This window comes from Quercus robur, chromosome 2, assembly GCF_932294415.1.
Source record: "Quercus robur chromosome 2, dhQueRobu3.1, whole genome shotgun sequence".
NCBI lineage: Eukaryota > Viridiplantae > Streptophyta > Magnoliopsida > Fagales > Fagaceae > Quercus > Quercus robur.
In genome coordinates this window covers 54,349,529-54,368,625 of record NC_065535.1, presented here as the reverse complement: position 1 = coordinate 54,368,625, position 19,097 = coordinate 54,349,529, and the positions used below count along the sequence as shown (strand labels likewise).

The 19,097-nt window shown below is 35.0% G+C and overlaps 1 protein-coding gene across 3 annotated transcripts; it reads right to left on the bottom strand.

The window, feature by feature from the left end:
- Positions 1 to 514: 514 nt before the first annotated feature.
- Positions 515 to 18,193, bottom strand: LOC126714033 (nibrin homolog). Of its 3 annotated transcripts, none has more exons than XR_007651521.1 (15): positions 17,908 to 18,193; positions 16,869 to 16,922; positions 14,650 to 14,914; positions 14,277 to 14,362; positions 12,665 to 12,795; positions 8,403 to 8,449; positions 8,168 to 8,276; positions 7,762 to 7,848; positions 6,216 to 6,387; positions 3,698 to 4,182; positions 3,241 to 3,302; positions 3,038 to 3,140; positions 2,906 to 2,964; positions 814 to 976; positions 515 to 724 (listed from the first exon to the last, which is right to left on the bottom strand). XR_007651521.1 is itself a non-coding variant. In XM_050414021.1 (14 exons), exons 1-13 carry the CDS (start codon positions 17,942 to 17,944, stop codon positions 2,911 to 2,913), a joined length of 1,692 nt encoding a protein of 563 aa, XP_050269978.1. In that variant the 5' UTR covers positions 17,945 to 18,193; the 3' UTR covers positions 515 to 976; positions 2,906 to 2,910. The 3 variants fall into 3 exon arrangements, 1 of the variants encoding a protein (XP_050269978.1); XR_007651522.1 differs by having other exon boundaries at positions 911 to 976; XM_050414021.1 differs by having other exon boundaries at positions 515 to 976.
- Between the last annotated feature and the right edge of the window lie 904 nt (positions 18,194 to 19,097).

Sequence of the window (19,097 nt, the reverse complement as noted above, 5' to 3'; positions counted from 1 at the left end):
AGAAAACATATTTGCACATCTTTCTTATTTTTATAACAAATGGAACCTGTAGGCCATGCTAACTGTAGCAGTTTGTTAAACAATAATCTAAGTTCAGACCAAAAACTCCTAACTAAAAGCATTGGTCAGTCTAACATAGGAGCGAAGATGAAATTAAACCCACCATCATGAAGTTTCCATTAGATCCTATTTTATGTTTTCCAAATTTTCATGACTGATGCAAAAGCCACAAGATCAATTACCAACATCATTGCCAGATTTGCACAAGCAACAATAAATGCCAAGAGTCAGAAAGGATCAGGGACAGTAATATGTTAGCCAATTATTTGAAAATTTTAGTTAATAATTAAATCTACAAAATTTGTTTTCCTTGCATAGACCATCATCACCAAAAAGACAACATAGTTAGAATTAATATATCCCTACGTTTATGTTGCTTGTTTTACTTACTAGCACAGCCGTTGACTCCTTAAAAATTGCTATAACTTAAAAGAGTATTCAAAAGGATCGTTGCTTCAGCAGTAAGGAAGAAATGGCATTTATGATTTACAGCATGATAATCCTTGAGAAGAGATATGTGATAACTTACAAATTTGAAAGTGGTGAACTTTGTTCAGACAACTATATCAATACCATGTACAGAGCAAATTAGTTTTCTTTTTCTTTTTTCTATTGCCAGAGCATATTAGTTACAGGCCAAGATAACCACAAGAGCATCAGTTTACTGAAAAGAGAGAGAAATATAAATTTTAAAAAAGAAAAAGGGAAAATTAAGAATAGAGGATAAAGGAAAACGAGGGAAAATGCACCAACAGGCACATGCTTAGCTGATTGATAAGCCACAGATTGCACACTGATGAAAAAAGAGACTATGGTGGTAATCAGCTGAGCCATAAGCCAGAGAACTTGCCTTCTCATGGCTAAAGCAGATCATGATAAAAGCAGCAATTGAAGATTGGCCAACCCAGCGATCCAACTGCAAGATGCACACAAAGTAATCCAATGAATCAGTTTCAACCGAAAGGTCTGTAAATTGCTCTTAGCCAGAGAAGATTTCTTGGCTCACCCAAAGTTCAGTTATAGTATCAGTTGTAATGCACATATTTAATGCATATGTGGATAAATAAGCACATTGTGATTTGTGAGCTGCGGACATACTGATAAGCACATTGTGAGCCACTGTTATACCACATATACCTGTCCACCCTAGATTTCCTAGGATGGATAGTACAATGTAGGGTGAAGGTTCCTAACTGATAGCTACTTTATGTTCAGAAGCTTGACATGTAACGGTGCTACATGAAGAAGTTGCATATGTCAGGGTGAAATCCATAGTTGATCGGACTGAAGACAGAATTTCAGTCAACAAAAATTAGTGAAGCTACCCTTTCTCTGGATCCACATTTCCAACATCATTTCCCTGATCATCTTTTAGAACACAAACTACCGAAAACAGCATAACAATTTATAAACTACACGATTTATTCAATCTAACCAGATTTTGTTGCCTAATGATTCCTCTCATTCTTACAAAGAGAGGTCCAAGGTTCAAATTGTCAAAAGGAAGGGTTTTCCAGTGGCAAAAGGAAGCCTACCAGATGTGTCTATTTGGCTGAGTGTGTGCATGTTGGGTGTAGTGTACTTATATATACACCTGCTGCAACTTTTGGTTAATATAACACCCCCAAAATCTTTTAATTGCCAAAATATTTTCACAAACATAGAGTTAGATTACATGTATCGTACTCGTCGAATATTACAATGATTGGAGATTAAAAGCTATCTCTTCTGTGAATTGTTCAAAATTTTAGCATTCAATTGATATGAAATTCAGCGTGCATGGAGAGAACATGTGATCTTACAGTAAATTAGTGTTGAGAACACAATAATGGGTTGAGTGTTCTTAAGGGAATTCTTGTAGAATCTTGAATAGAAACGATGAAGGATTAGAGTTTCTTGGATCTTTAGGCGGAATTATGGTTGAATGCGGAAGTGTAAATGTAAGAAGTTGTTGATAACAGGACTAGAATGAGCTGTTTAGGCAAGTGTATGGTCAGGCAAGGTTAGGGCAGCAAGTGTATAGAATGTTTGATTTGGTTTCTTGAAGGGAAAATGGCTTAGGATGTATAGTGACGCAACTAGGGTTTTGGTGCTGGCTATAGAAATGGAATAGAGAATGAGATGATATGAGAAATGGATGATAGGATGTAAGGTGTGACTTCTTCAAGAGAGTCACCTCCAATTGAGACTTCGAGAGAGAGAGTCTCTTCCTGCAAGACAATCAAGTCTAAGCAAGAAAATTTTGGTAGTTTCATTCAAAGAACAGAAAAGAGATTACAATTGGCTATTTATAGAACCATAACCATCATCTCTTTGGCTCACATGGCTCCATAGGGTCGGTCCTCTATTTCCCATGTGCTTAAAAAACTTTAGCATGTGTATAATAGGAATTCAACATGTGTTTAATGTGTCTAGCACGCTGAAATTCTAACTGTACCTTATGGTCCTTATCCTACTAACAACCAACATGTAAATGCTTTGACTCTTTCACTTTATTACAGGAATTAACTCTACTCTAAGATCCAATTTAAATCCCAAGCTGCAAGTACTTGTTTGTGACTCTCCGAGGTTTCTGTGCACATATGGAGGCAAGAGGAGAAGGACCGATCGGCATTCTTGGACAAAACCCAAAGTGCAGTTATGCACAATCAGTCTGTACCAAAGTGCCGTTTGGCACTCTTGGTCAGAAACTTTCCTTACAATTAGCAACCGTGAAGTTATTTAGTGGTATAACTTCAAGCCAATTTAGATCACTTGGAGGCAAAAGTTTCACAAAATTTGCAGCTATGATGTTTTACAATTAACCCCAACATAATATATGGACATCACATCAAGAGAAGTTTACCTTCGCTAACCACGAGTAAGAAGCCCACGAAGAGAACCAGCTACACCACGCTTCCTTCCCTACATAATTAAAAGAGAGAGTTCTAAGGCATGTCCCCAATTCAGTTTAGCTAGAATATTAAGCATTTCTCACCTTCTCGTTGTTAAATAAGTCCTCTGCAATAGCTTCCATTTGCTTTCGCTTTTTCTCTTCTTTTACAGACTCAACCATTTCCTCATTCCCACCATCAGAATCTCTATCATCAAGGAACAAAAAGTTAAATGGATACATTATGCTTACACAATGATTCAAACACCACACAGAAATCAGAATAAGCTTAGAGACATAAATCTTACTTATATGGGTGCTTCGAAAATGGAATTAGATTGTTGAAGCTATTCCCAGATTGAGTATTTGTCTGCCATTGCATTCCAAAAACCAAAAAAAAATAAAAAAATTAGGCATTTTATAAGCTCAGGTTCAAGCCTGGGTAAGGTCCTCTCAACTACTGTAGCAAAAAACAATTACTTATATATATACTTGTAGAAATAAGACAAGATGTTTGATGCATTTCAGGGCATGGCCAATTACATTTTTCAACATGTATTCCTAGCCTAAAATTTCAAGTTTAATCAATTGATTTATTAATCAGATCGATTAAGCACTAGACAATTTCAGAGTTAACAAATTATTTTCCAAATGCCACATGCCTAAATCAAGAGAAGAGGACAAATGGATATTTCCTCCAAAAAGCCAAAAGTGATTATTCTAATGTGTAACTCCATTGCACGGTATTGGCAGAAAGGTCATCACCTTTCTGAAGCGTTTGAAATTTAGAACTCCATTGTTGGTGGTTGTACTGAAGCGAGAAGGTATGTTCGTATCTCGCACAACTAAATCTTGGCTGAAAAGTATATCTGAATTTCCGCATTCAGACTCATCACCCTTGTCTATTTTGACTGTAATACCACAACTAACGTCTCTGCAGCTTGTACCACAGATATCCTTTGATTTGATGGCAGCATGATCTATGACCGTTTCAGTTTCGCTCACAAATTTAACGGCTTCTTCAGAAACCATGGATGTTTCAGCTTTGCTCACAACTTTAATGACTTCATCTTTGCTCACAAATTTGATGGGTTCTTCAGAAGCCATGGATGTTTCAGCTTTGCTCACAACTTTAATGGCTTCATCAGTGCAGACTGTGACATTTGCCTGAATTGATGTGGCCGTTTCCCCCTCTAAATCAGAATCTGCTACCACCGTTTCGTCTGTGGAGCATGAAGATGAAACAAGTACTGCAAAATGACAAATATTGAACTACATTACTTTGGTGTAAGAAAGAAATACACAATTTGATTGTAATCTAAAAGATCAAGTATAAATTTCTTTCCAGGAGAGGTAAAAACAGCCATAAATAAAAGAAAAAGGGAAAGATTCAGCAAAATGCTAATTTCTAGGAAGGATTCTTGGACCTATCAAGTAAGGGCATATGTCCTATCTTTAAACAAATTTGTTTCCTACAAGAATTCAACTAAGATACAAGATAAGATCATCAGAATTCTGGAAGAAATCTCTTCGAAGAAAGGGGAAGTTGATTCCTATTTGCTAATGAAGCTCTTCAGCTTGCTTTTTATATATAGAGACTTCTACTTCCAGCAAAAGAGTGGAAAATGCAAGATAAAAGCTAGGGGCAAGAGTCTGCTACAGAAATTCAGGCCGAGGGGGGGGATCTGGTTTTCTAAAGAAAATGTAAAAGAAGAAAGTAGAAAGTTTTGCTCACTTCAGGAAATAAATAAATAATAAATAATAAATAAAAAACAAAAACAAAAAACACTGAAAAAGAAGTTTTTCTACTGTCAGGAGAGAATCAGTGCACAAAGTAGAGAAATCCTGCTGTTGTACAGGAATGGGGAGAGTAGAAGCTCAGGTAGAAGGCAGGATAGCGCAGAATTTGGACAGCTTCCCTAGGGAAGATTATTACTATAAAAAACTTACGATGAAGAAGAAGAATTATCGTAGTGGATTGGTGTTGTATGTGTAAGCAAGATAGGGAATCTGTTGATTATTTATTGTTACATCGTTATATGGCCAGAGATCTATGGTCTTCAGTAGCGTTTTGCTTATTGGGGGTGCAGTGGGTCATGCATAAAAGGGTCATTGATGTTGGAAGGGACAATATGCTAGGCACCATGGAGTTATTTGGAATGCAATCCCTCTATGCATCATGTGGATTATATGGGAAGAACGAAATAATCAAACCACTCAAGAATGCAATCCCTCTGTGCATCATGTGGACTATATGGAAGGAACGAAATAACCAAACCTTCAAAGGCCTTGAATGACCCATGTAGATATGAAGCTGATTTTTCTATGTACTCTGTATGATTGGATGGCTACTTGAAGTGGCCATTCTTTCTCAATTTTGCTGGATTTTTGTACTTTTATTCGATTTTGGATGCACTTGGTGGTTACTCATCTTTTTTAAAGGAAGTAAATTTGATTTATAAAAAAAATAAAAAATAAAAAAACATATGTTTCCTTTCTGCTCATGCTCAGGCATAGGTTTCAGTAAACTTTCTTTATCAGTGCTTTACTGGCAAATGGCCTTTAGTATTTGGAATAATAAGATGGGTCCTATTAACAGGTGCCCTTAGGCATTTGTTAATAAACCATTTTAGGAAAGTTTTAATACCATTTTCATGGGAAATATAAAAAACTGTCAAAAAAGTCAGCTGCTTTTTTCTTTTCCCATAAAAAATTTCCAAAAATACTTCTTAAACCAATGCCTTTGGGGCATCTGTTAACTTTTCCCTAATAAGAAACCAAATGGTACAAATTCTAATTTATAACTCAACATTGAATGTCAATCATTTGTTAACCCAACATGAAGGATAAAATAAATTACTATAATCTAACACACTAACAAAACACCTCATCTAGTTTTCTTGCAAGTTTAATGAGTTTAGCGAGAAAGATGGCATAAGGTGAATTCACTAAAGCACAGCTAAAACTTGCTTGCATTAACACTGGTGTACTAGAAACACGGAGAGAAGGAAAAAAGAACAAGGGAAAAAAAGGAGAAAGAAAAAGAAAAAGAAATTGGAGAATGAATCAAGTATTATTGGATTTTCCTTAATTATAACCAAAATTGCAAAACTTAAAATGTTCTTTAGTGGAAAAATAAAATGCAACTTAACTAGCCACTGGACATGGTAAGAATATAGAAAGATTGTTTACCTGTAAAAGTACAAATAATTATGTGCACATCATTATTTAAAAGTGATTAAAAAGCAAGGAACACTTATTCTGCATATATACAAGTACTTACCGCATGCTGATATCAAAAAGGATGGATTCAGCCATCCAGTTAAAACAGCACGTATTAAATCCATCTCATTTACTCGCGAGAACGAACTGAGTTTTTTGAGTTGATCAGACTGCTCTGTTGATCCTCCAGGGATAACACAAACCATACGATTATTATCTCCATATTCCAAGTCCTACAATAAATTATTCACTTAAAATTTTAGAACATAGGCCACGAGAACAGACACACTATAATAATCTGGAAAAAATAATGAATGTTGTCATCCAAGTATACAAGATGAGAACCTCAAGGCCTAAAAGCACAGAAAATCAAGCATGGATAAAAAACAGTTGGGAAATTTCATCCACTCAATACAGCAATCTCTTAATACTTAAAAATGCAATTATAAAAAGAACCCAAAAAATAATATTACATGCAAAAATTTAATGAAATTTTATACCTGCCCCTGCACAAAACACACCTGACTCTTAAACCAAGGACCCACATTAAAAATTGTTTTGACCATAGACTCCTGATGATTTACCCTTCAAAAAAATAAAAGACTCTTGTCAATCCAACTTGCACGTGAACCCCACATAAGGAAAACTTTATACTACCAAAAACAAAATTACTCCAATTACAGCAACCTAACCTTCCTTCATGACTCCATCACCTCTACCAAAGGTTAATATAGTTTCGAACCCAACCACATACGCTCCCCACACCCCCCCCCCCCCCCCCCCAAAAAACACCCCCAACCCAAAAAAAATCCTTTCTTCTTTTCTTCTCCCCTCCAAACCCTCCACCAAAAATAAACAATAAAAGAAGTAACCAAGACAATGACTGCACAATGGAAAATGCCAAAAATTAGGAATGAAATCCCCCATTACAATTTTTAAGCTCTTCACAAGCCAATCATTTAAAAATACCAAAAAGAGAAAGGAAGTTACCAGAAAAAGGAAGGGAGAAAGGAAAGATAAGGGAAAATATACATATACTATAGTGTCCCTTCAAAATAAAAAGGGAAATCTTGTGCCATTTGTTTTTTCTTTCTTACTTTCAAAGTAACCAGTTGAAAAGAAGGGTTCAATATAGAAACATCATGTATTAGGTAAATATAATAATTACAAGTAGATTGCATTTTCCCACCATAAACCATAAGGTCAGTTGTAATATCCTTAACAACCTAAAAATTTGAACAATCAATCCCCTAAACTATGAAATCAGTTACAATGTCCTCATGCCGCTATACTTTCTCCAACTTCCATCATAATTAATCTTAAAATTCACATGCTTATTTTCTTTTAACTTTCTTGTGATCATGTGATAAGAATGTGGAAATTAAGAATGAAAATTACGAAAACAGTGGAAGGATGTCACAACTAATCATATAAAATACATAGAAAAGCAAAAATTTCTAAAAAATAATAAGAAAGGCAAAACCTATAATTAGTAGTAAAGTAAATTTTACAGTAACTACTTACAAATTTCTAAACATTAAAGGGGAAAAAAAAAACACACACACACACACACACACACATGTATATAAAGAGCAAGAATTGCATACTTGGCTACTTGAACAAAAGCCTGATACAGAAACAATCTTTGCACCACCCACTTCCAATAAGGACTGCAACCGATCCCTGAACTTGTACTGTACATGAACAAAAACAGGTATTAAACACCAGAGAAATTTCCAAATGTTCTCAGCAATGAGCATGCCCTTAAATATGAATAAAATATATTATAGGAAAATAAACAGAACTATCCAATACATCTTGCCAAAAAAAAGGCTTTTAGTATCATGATATAATCTTCCAATAAAATTCTCAGGAGATATATAATGAAAGTATCACAAAATTTTCTTTTGCAACAGAATCATTAATGATATCATTGCTTGTCTGTGTGTGTGTGTGAGAGAGAGAGAGAGAGAGATTAGCATTTCAAAGAGATTAAAGGACTCAAAATATAACCATGTTTGTCTCTTCCAATAAAAAAGTATATCCTTCCAAACAGTTTTCACGAGATTTAGGGTCTGCAACTTTGATTGATTCTCCTTCTACTGTCAACATTGGAGCATAGCTGATATTATTGAGGAAAAAAAAACAAAACAAAACAAAAAAATCAGCTAAACCAAGCTAGTTCCCCAGGAACATCATTGAATAAAAAACTAATCCAACAAGAAGCAAGATCTTAAGAAATACTTACGAACTGCAGCTAGGAATTTCAGTGCGAATGTTCTTTTCTGCAACAAACTAAATAAGATACACAGTCAGTTATGTTTCAGAAGTTGAGTATATGTGTAGAAAAGCATTTTAGTGCCAACAAATATTTAAAATTTAAGAAAGGGGGAGAAAAGACAGCATGCTAGTGGGTTCTAGACATGAGTTCCAAAATATGCTATTGGAATAGGATGGCTCCTACTAGCTTCTCCCACCTCCACATCCGGCCACCCTCCAAGAACCACACATGCGAGTTCCCCAAAACATGGCTCAAGCAGCAATGGCCCTTAAGAAAATTACTCAGGGTTCCAGATTTAAATATTAATACATTCTATATGTATTTAATGATTAAAAAGCCTGAATTCATAGTCATATAAATCAGCTAGTAATAACAATTTTATTGAAGGAAAAAGGGTGAAGCCCAAATACACAAGGAGTTTACAAGAGCCACAAAAAAAAAGACTACTTCGTGCAAAAAGGGCACAAAAATGTCATTAAAATACAAAGAAAACACAAAACTATGTACAAGCTAAAAGGGAATCTATAAACATCAGGAAGGAATCACTAGATATGAGTTCCCAAGCCTAAGACCAATCAAATAAGATGCCTACAAAAAAGGCAAAAAGCTGAAGCCCCGAGCTTTCGACATCCTCAAACCTACAATTTTTCCGTTCCCTCCAAATAAACCACATCAAACACAAAGGTGCCAAATTCCAAATGTTAGACTATTGTTTCCCCAGCCAGTTCCACCATCCCATCAAAAGATTGAGTACTCTCTTAGGATGAACCCAAGCAACCTAAATGATCTAAAAACAAAGCTCCACCAATGACAGGCACCCTCACAATGGATCAAAAGATGGTCCACTGATTCCCCATAACACCAGCACATGCAACGCCGATCCACAAGGAAATAACCTCTCCTCCTCAAGTTATCTCCAATGAGTATTTTCCCCCATGCCGCCATCCAAACAAAAAAAGGAAACCCACCAAGAGGCCTTGACCCCCTAAATCCCTTTCCAAGGGAAGGTGACAATTGAATGCCCTCTCAACACACTATAAAAAGACCAAATGTCAAACTCCCCAGTCTTCTTCAACTTCCACCTCACCCGGTCCCCACCCTCAATAGGAGGAATCTGATACTGTATGAAGGAAGGCCGCCACTGATTTCATTTCCCAATCATTCAAATCATGCTGGAACCTCACATCCCAACTCCTTTCCCCTCCCTGCTGCCTCCCGAACAATAGCAATCTCAAACAAGATTGGGAAATCATCTCTAAGAATTTGGTCACCACACCAACAATCATGCCAAAATTGCACTTGATTTCCCAAACCAGCCTCAAACTAAATGTATTTACTAAAACCTTCCCAACACATCCGGATGCTCCTCCAAAGACCACAAGCATGAGGACACCTATTCAACTTAGAAATTCATCCCCTCCACAACCATGGAATAAATGAGGAGGCCAGTTGATGTCTATGGACAATGACGAAGAAATGCTGCAATTAGGTTGGACTGACAAAACAACCCCTTTCTGAATAGGTTCTGTACTTTGTTGTTAAAGGAATTCCCGTGGAAAAGCATATGGGGGCCTAAGATGCCTCATAATGTTTCTTTTTGATATTGGTTTTGGATGAAATTATCAACCATGTAAAGTTGCTACAACGTCAAGTTGAGTGAAATTTTCAACTTTCTGAGAAGCGAAAAGGGTGCCCTTTTCAAGGGAGAAGGGCACTGAGAATCGCCATCCAATCCTATAGGAAACTCAAACTGGACATACCCAATAGCAACAAATCTCTCACCAGCAAGAAGAAAATCAACCAGAGAAGGGCAATGAGTCCCACTCACCTCCAATCTGGTAGGAGCATGCTTCGTGGCTGTGATTTGAAGAGGTGGATTTGAATTTAAATATTAGGCTGAAATGCAAATTGCTCCCTCTAAGTTTGATTGAAATTCGTTTCAGACCTCTAACTTTACTTTAGATCAAATGAATCCTCTAAATTTCAAATTTATTCAATTCAGACCTTTCATCCAATTCCGTTAAAAATTTGCTGTTAAGTATGCAATTAACTAAGGAAAAATGATTTTTTGAAAAAAATAATTCTCACATAAAAAATCTATAGAGTATTTTTATTAATTTTATAAATTTTTTTCATGCAAGAAAATTATTTTTTTAATGGCAATTTTTTAACGAAATTGGATGGAATTCCTAAATTGAATAAATTTGAAACTTAGAGGATTCAATTGAACTAAAGTAAAGTTAGAGGCCTGAAATGAATTTTAATCAAACTTAGAGGATACAATTTGCATTTTAGCCTAAATGTTAAGTTGGCATATGGGTCAAACGGTCAGTGGGCTAGTATCAACAAAAAGAAGGAAACTAGGCCCACAAGCAACAAGCCCACCCCTGCTGTGGGTATGGTGAGTGTTGACCAAAATAATAAAGCGGGTGGGCCACATCCAAATACCGAATGGGTATGGAGGCCCCCGATGGTGAATAGGTTAAAGATAAAGGGTAGGAGTAGTTAATGGCCCATTAGGCCCCTTACAAAATGTGGATGGCAATTCGGATCCATAACCCAGCAAACCCAACCTATTAAAAGAATATACCCAAAAACTTCAAAGGAAAGAGATTCCATAGTCACAGACTTGGTTTAATGTGAGGATACCATGTTTTGATGACTACCTTAGGGGTGGGTAGTTGTGAGGAAGTATGGCTCTTTCAAGGACAGTTGGACTAACTCAATAGTTACTAGGACATATGGGGGTGAACCTTTGGAAAAATATAAGGAGTTGGGAAAAGCTTTCAAGGTTTATTTTGCCAATGAGCTATAGATTAACTAGAACTTCCTTCTCCCATAGTAATTAAATGAAGGGTGAGGTTCATTAGGCAGTGAATTTTGTGAGGATATAGGACTGGGAGTTGGAGTCCACTTTGACTTTCTTGGAAGTACTCTATTAACAGTGCAAAGTAATGAGGAAGATAAGTTATGTTGGAGGTTTGCTGATAATAGGGGATTCGAGGTGAGTTCTTATTACAAAGCCTTAGTCCCTACTGGAGTTGCAAAATTTCCTCAGAAAGGTATTTGGAAGTTAAAATTTCTAACTAGAGTCGCTTTCTTTATTTGGACTACATCTTTGGGGAGGATCTTAACTGCTGAGAACTTGCAGAAGAGGAATATAAATGTGGTTAGCTGGTTTTGTATGTGCAAGGAGGACAGGGAGACAATGAACCATTTGCTTGTGAATTGTCCTGTTGCTAGCGATCTATGGGATGTGATTTTTAGTCTCTTTGAGGTTCAACCGGTCATGCCTAAGGGGGTTATAGAATTACTATCTTGTTGGAAGAACCAATTTAGGAGACATAGAAACAGTGCAATATGGAAGGCCGTTCCACATTGTTTGATATGGTAATGGTGTCTGTGGTGTGAAAGAAATGCTAGAACTTTGGGTGTGAACAGACTAGTTCCGACTTGAAGATGCAACTTTTCAGAACATTGTTTGAGTGGATACTAGCTTCAGGGACATATCCTTTCTCTAAGTTCTTAGATTTCATGGATCATTGTACTATAAAAGCTTAGCTCTTTTTCTTTTTTTTCTTTTTTTGATAATGAAAATGTATTGATCAAAAAAACAGAGAGAGAATACCCAGGTACACCAGAAGTGTACTTGAGTAGCAGTACATCAACCTCTCAAATTACAAAACTCAATTAAATCTAAAAGAAAAGAATAGGGGAGAGAATAGAAAGCAGTACTCCAATCCAGCAAAGAATGAAGGAGGCATTTAATCTCAAGTATAGACCGTTCACTTACCTCAAAGCATCTCGCATTCCATTCTCGCCAAATGCACCACATAACAAAGTGTGGCACAACCCTCCAGAATGTGATATTTCTAGTATACCTAGTATACTCCTTGTATACTTGATGTTCTTTTAATCAAAGAAACTTTTTTACTAATAAAAAAAAAAAATGCATGTACTAAAAGCTGCACTTAATATTTCTTATTTTAAGCATGTATTAATTATCTTATTCCCTTGCCCACAAGGTATTCTTAAAACTTAAGATGTGCATGCAACTGCCGTTTTTTGGATAAGTTAAAATGAATGTGCAACTAAATGACCGTGTTATCAAAATAGCATACAAATCTGTACTCTGGAAAGAAATTATTTGATAAGTATGCTCTCAATTATAAGTTAACAACACAGTTATATCCCAGAGAAGTAATTCAAGATGTTTAATGTTAGTTTACCTCAACCCAACTACTAAGAACAATAGGTTTTTTTGATACAATGGCATCAAGCACATCTTCTTTCACTGGCCTGAGTTGATCAACAAGCACATGTGTGCACTCTTGAGCTAGGCTGTGAGTAATATGAGCTCCTATAAAGAAAGCAGAGTATTTATTATACATCACTTGTAGAATATTATCAAAAGTCACATTGAAAGCAGGAGCAATAATTTTTTACAAGAGTCAGATGTTGCCTTGAGCAAAACCATACCATGTTTCCAAATATATTTGGGCGAAAAGATTATAAAGATGATACCACCATAAAGCCTATAGAGATTTTTGTAGTGTGATACCCCAGCTATCCTACATTTCTAAATGGGAAAATTTCTAAAAATTTGTTAAATATTGTTATTAGAAATGTAGGATAACCAGGTTATTACATTGAATTTCTCTTCTTCTTCTTTTTTAAGTTATTACATCGAATTTCTAGAACCCAATTTTACTGAAACTTTTTTTTTTTTTTTTTTGGGGGGGGGGGGGGGATAAGTATAACGAAATTCTCTTATGCATACTTCTTAGGTCTGAAAGCTCCCAAATAATAATAAGCTTATTAATAACCCCCAAAATATTAAGATTACTATTCAGATGCAATCCAAATAAATTGTGTCATGTCCAATAATATTTCAATTTTCATAATGAACCAAAATAATCACAATAGTGAACAAATATTCAAGCAGCTGTACAATTTAGAGATGTAAGATAGCCAGAGCGATGTACAATTACTTGAAATGTAGGATAACTGGGTATCACATTTAGGGTCCCTTTACCAGCAGCATTTGGACCACATGGAGACAGGCATTTCATCATGCAGTGAGACTCATAGTTATTGTCTGGTCTTCTCTCTACTTTGATGGGTAACAGAATTTCTTGAGCATAGTGGAGGTATATATATTAAACCCCTTCAGAAGTTACAACCTATAATTTCATAAATTCAAATAATTTATGATCTAGATTTCTCTCTTTTTTACTCTTTTCTAATTGCGTGTCATAAACATGCCATAATCTAAAGCACTTGCAATTGGCAAACTAACACTTTGAAAATATTCAACTCACTACAGTCTTAATTTCTTTTTCTTTTTTCTTTTTTAAGTAAACATTTCATTAATTAAAAGCGAAGAGACACAAGCTCAACCCGTGGACAAAGGATGTATACCAAAGATACACCAGCATTAAGCACTAAAAGTACAGCTATCAAGCATCTCAAGAATCTTAATTTCATGTTTATTATATCTCTAACCATGATTAGTTACATATGTAGGACCAATTACTTCCCCATAATCCTTACAAAACAAGGTGATAGTTGTACTCAAAAAGGGGAAGGTGAGGCCATATGCTATTTGACTCAACTCATTCAATGGATAAAAGTAAATCTATAAACAAGGAAGCATTTGATTCTGTGATAGTGTCTTTTACCTTTCTGCGCTGTTGACAGAACTCATATTATTATATTAGGAAGACCTTATTTGAACGAAAATCAAGACACATATTATTTATGAAAATATAATAAGCAATATTTCCAAGATAAAAGCAAGTACATATCTCTTGATAGCTAAAAAGGGCACCTCTCACTAACCAATTGCTGAAATTTTGTCTTGAAGGGGTTGATTCACTTGGGAGGACTCCGAGCAAACAAAAAATATGAGAGGAACAAAACAAAACCTGTATGGAGTGAAATCTCAAAGGAATAAGTAGAACATGATAGTGTAAAGTTTTATGTAATAGCACCAATTTTAAACGCTGTATTTTTTTTTCCAGGGCAGACACGACCTAATCAACATAGAGATGGACATGATCATGCGATACACAAGGATGTTAACATTTAAAAATAATAAATGTAATCCTCAAGGATGTTATATAGATATAATCTCAAAAACTGAACATCTCATGATGCTGTCAGCAAATGTCACACATGCAGCAGCTAAATGCAGCAAAAACATTTTACTTACCTGTAGGTTGCATTACCAGTTCCAAAAGAAACCAGGTCCCCATCTTCTAAAGTTGTTTCCTTATTTGGGAGCTCATGAACTTTTTCCTTTTGCCCCAGATTCTTGTTAATGAATGTTCCATATTTGGAGCAATCTCTAATCCTAACTTTAGACAAAGTGTTGAAAGGTCTTTTATTCAGGGGATTCAAAGAATTCAGTGCATCAACAACTATTTCTGCATGGATCCGAGAAACTCCTTTGTCTTTGTTAATAATTACGTCACAACCTGCAACCAGAAACCATAAGTTTGAAAAATATGAATCAGAAGTTAAACACAATACAAAAGATGGTAAAATAACCATAATCTAGGAGAAAATTTTCACATGACGCACACGCACAAGTCAAATCTAAAGATTGACAAAGTTATTGCACGCCCTATGTGGCTTACACCGATAAGCCCCAACCCAACCATGGTTTCTGTCTTTCTGAACATGGTCCAGACCTCCTTAGATTAGAAGAATAATATATATATATATATATATATATATATATATATATATATATATTACAAGGGCTAAATTTGATGATTTAGTGGATTGGAAAATTGCAAGTACATACTTATGGACAAAAGGTCTAGGTATTAGGAAATTGAGTACTTTTTAAGTTTTAACCATGCTTTGTTGGGAAAGTGGTTTCAGAGATTTAAAAAGAAGAATGGTAATGAGGAGAGTTGGATACACACCAGTTCGTACAACATATGGCTTAGGAGTTTATAAAGCGATCGAAGCAAAGTGAGATTCCTTTTCCAGGTTCACATTAAGGATGGAACAAGAGTGAATTTTTGGTATGATATTTGGTGGGCTGATAGAGCTTTAGTGTCTTTATTCGCCGAGTTTAGAAGGAGATAAAAGCAAGGTGAGATTCTTTTTCCAGATATGTTGGATTTCATGTTTGGAAAATTACACAAGCACCTGGTGGGTCATGAACCTACATCTTCACTTCCCCACCTCGCTCTTACAGGGGAAGGAGGTGCCAATTGAGCTAGATCTCATTGGCATACACAATAGCACAATTTGTGTGAGTTCCACACACCATTGAGAATTGGATTTGATAAACAATTATTTTCAGTTGTATTTAGCCCAAATTCATGTATCAAGGCATAAAAGATAAGGTGCCTTGGGCAATAAATAGACACAGTCATTTCACTATTCAATCATACTAAAAGCAATAAAAGGGATTGTAAAGTCAAATTTTCATTGGAAGGAAATTTGGATAGTGAAAGCATCTATGAAAATAGCTTTTGAAAATGAAACAGAGAAACCATAGGACTTTTGAAAATTAAGAGAAATCAATCTTGGAAATTAAGAAAAGTTTTCTGAGATCTTTGTTTGAATATTACATTATGACTAGGGGTTGTCATGTATATCTACAATTGATTTTTGGACAATATGAATGTCCGTTTGTAATTCTTTAAGGAAGCTCACCATTTCAAACTTTCCTTTCTCTTGATAAAATGTCTAACTTATCTGTTGTTTAATAGTCAAAAAATATACTGATTTAAAAATAAGATAATAATAATTACCTTTACCTATCATAAAATGATTTGCTAAGTCCTGAATTTCATTTCATTGATAGTGACAATTTATATATATATATAGACACACAATAGGAAACCTATAGTGTCCACTCCATGATAACTGCTCTTTATCACTAGGCCAAGACACCAATTGGGTTCTCATAGGTGTGGGAGGGATTTGAACCCAAATCATTAGTTCAACAACAAGAGACTTTACCAATTGGCTAATTGGAAACCACCATTGATAGTGCCATTCTTTTACTAGAGCATTCAAGCAAAAGTAGAAATATTTGTGGGGACAAATTGATAGTGTCCATTCTTTTGCTTGTTAATTTTGATGACTTTTTAGAGGTATTCCAAGACATGAGACTAATTATGGAACAAAGAAATCAACCAATCAAAAAAAAAAAAAAAAAAGAACATCAAAATATATTTGACCAAGCAGCATCCTGCCACTGGCTAATAGTAAGGCACGAAGGATGATAGATAGCCTAGGTCTAAGAATCACCCATTGTCCAGTACCATGCTGAGATAAGAGAAAACCTAGAAGTCTAAATTATAAAAATTTTAATCACATTAGCAGGCCTTCAGAATGTAAATAAATGTGTAACTATAAAAATTTAGATATTAGGAAATTGAATTATAGGAGCACATGCTAGAGTACCTTTGCGACCAACTTTGTAAGTTCCCCTTGCAAATATATAGTACTTATCCTCACCTGTCATATACATCAGACCTAGTTAGATATCAACATAAGCCTGAACCTTAAAATAAGAACAGACGTAAAATATTATGTTTCAAAGCTATAGAACAAATCAGAGAAAACAATAACATTATACAATTAAAATAATTTTTATTCAAAACTGGAGATAGTCCAAATACACAATATGCAATTATGTATAGTGGACTACTCCCAAAGAAATACAATATCAAGCTCACAAGATCTTAAAAAAAAAAAAAAAAAAAAAAAAAAGGAGGGAATGCTTCCCAATACTGTCATCCGCACAACATCATTTGCTTAATTACACTATTAGTCCTATCAACACCACCAAAATCTCTACCATTCCTCTCTTGCCAAATAGTCCACAACACACACAGGGGAATAGCCTTCCAAATCTTCAAAATTCCTTAGACAATAAAAATCTTTTCTTTTCTTTCCAACATCTAAAATCACAGTCTTCAGCATGACCCCAAAAGAGAGTAAACACAAACATGCTCAATTTTCACATACTAAAATGCAAGACCAAATCTGTAATATGTACAGAAACCAAACATTGAATTGGTCTCAAGCCAAAAATTCCCACCACAGGGTCTACCTTGTCCACCGCCAATGAATTAGCTAAAACCCCAAAAACCCTTCAGAACTCGTTTCTTGAACTCAACAATACACATGCCAAATTTTGACATCGAAGATAAAATAAAAGCACACAAACTTGGAACTCTTACACTATATACATAACAAAAGACAATGTTTAGCAAACGTAAATCATATAAATAAAAAAAGCCAAAGTTAACAACAACCACATTGGTAGTGTGAAAAGTGTAGTTAAACTTTAATCCTTTGATTCTGAGATGATTACTACACCACAAACAAAAGTAACAATGATTATTCAATTTCCAATTTTGATGAAATAGGTGAATGCCAAATAAATAATCAAGAAATGGTGTTTGGGTGAAGAAGAAGAAGGTGTAAGTGAAGCTACCTGAGACAGGGTCTACAGGAAAGAGAGCCCACACCATAGTTTGTCAAATTTCTTCTTTCTGATTTTCTGATTTCTGTCTCTTGTCGTTTTAGTCGAACGGAAGCGCCGCGACCGATACAGACCGAGGGCCAATGTGCGCGTTACTACTTACTACTTGCTACCACTTGCCACTTACATGGCCAATTTCAACAAGGCCGATCCACGGCGCCGTTTTGCAATTTGCATGCGGCTAAATTCTATAATGTCCAACCCCGTACATTCCCTTATTCCTTTCCATTTTTTTCATTTAACACAATTAATATTTGAAATTTAAACTCTTCAACGCTGAAAATTAACTATTAAAATCAATTAATATGATAATAAAAGAAATCATCATAAAATATACTAAGAGATGTTAGTTAAGTATTTAATATACAAGATATTGGATCCTAGTTATAAATTATCCACCATAGGTATGCCATTCAAATAGATAAAATAAAAATGGGAAATTACACTTTGCCCAATTGTGGTTTGTCTAAAAAATATTTTGTCAATCTGTAGTTTAAAAATTGACATTTTACCTACCTTATATTTGTTTTCTATTACCCACCTCCGTTAAAAATAATGATAAATTTGTATTTTCCTACACTTTTATGTGTCTCTCATCTGAAAACATAAAAAACTAAAAAGTCAAGAGAAAATAAGATCTAAAAGCTAGGTTTTGTAAAGGTTAAAACCTAACTTTTAGATCTTCTATTTTAATCCATGCCTCAGCTAAAATCCATGATCAATTTTATTCCCTCTGGTCATGTAAAAATTCATTAAGGTAAGGTAACAGATAAATTTATGAGGATAACAGATAAATTTTCATTCAACAAACATTTCAGAATTAAAAAAAAAAATTATGCTAGAAGCACATCATACTTGCCATCATTGACAAACAATAATTCATATAATTCAATAACATAATCGGATAGCAATAAGATGGGTACAGACTACAGAACAATACCCACAACCCGGTAAATTTGTCCCAACCCTAAGAGAAAATTTAAAGAAATTATTAAAATGAATTAAAATCTCATGTAATGAAAAAACTAGAACCTATATAGCAAATTTCCATTTAAGGATAGCGAACATCAAGAGAAAAAATAATTGTCATACAGTATACGAATCTCTCTAATTAAACATATCTGATAAAAACTCATTGTGTG

Coding starts and splice junctions, on each gene's coding strand:
- LOC126714033 (XM_050414021.1), bottom strand. CDS start 17,944: ATGGTGTGGGCTCTCTTTCCTGTAGACCCTGTCTCAG. Junction 14,915..16,868: donor TTACAAAGTTGGTCGCAAAG/GTACTCTAGCAT, acceptor TTCTGGTTGCAG/GTTGTGACGTAATTATTAAC. Junction 4,183..6,215: donor CTTTTTGATATCAGCATGCG/GTAAGTACTTGT, acceptor GTCATTTTGCAG/TACTTGTTTCATCTTCATGC.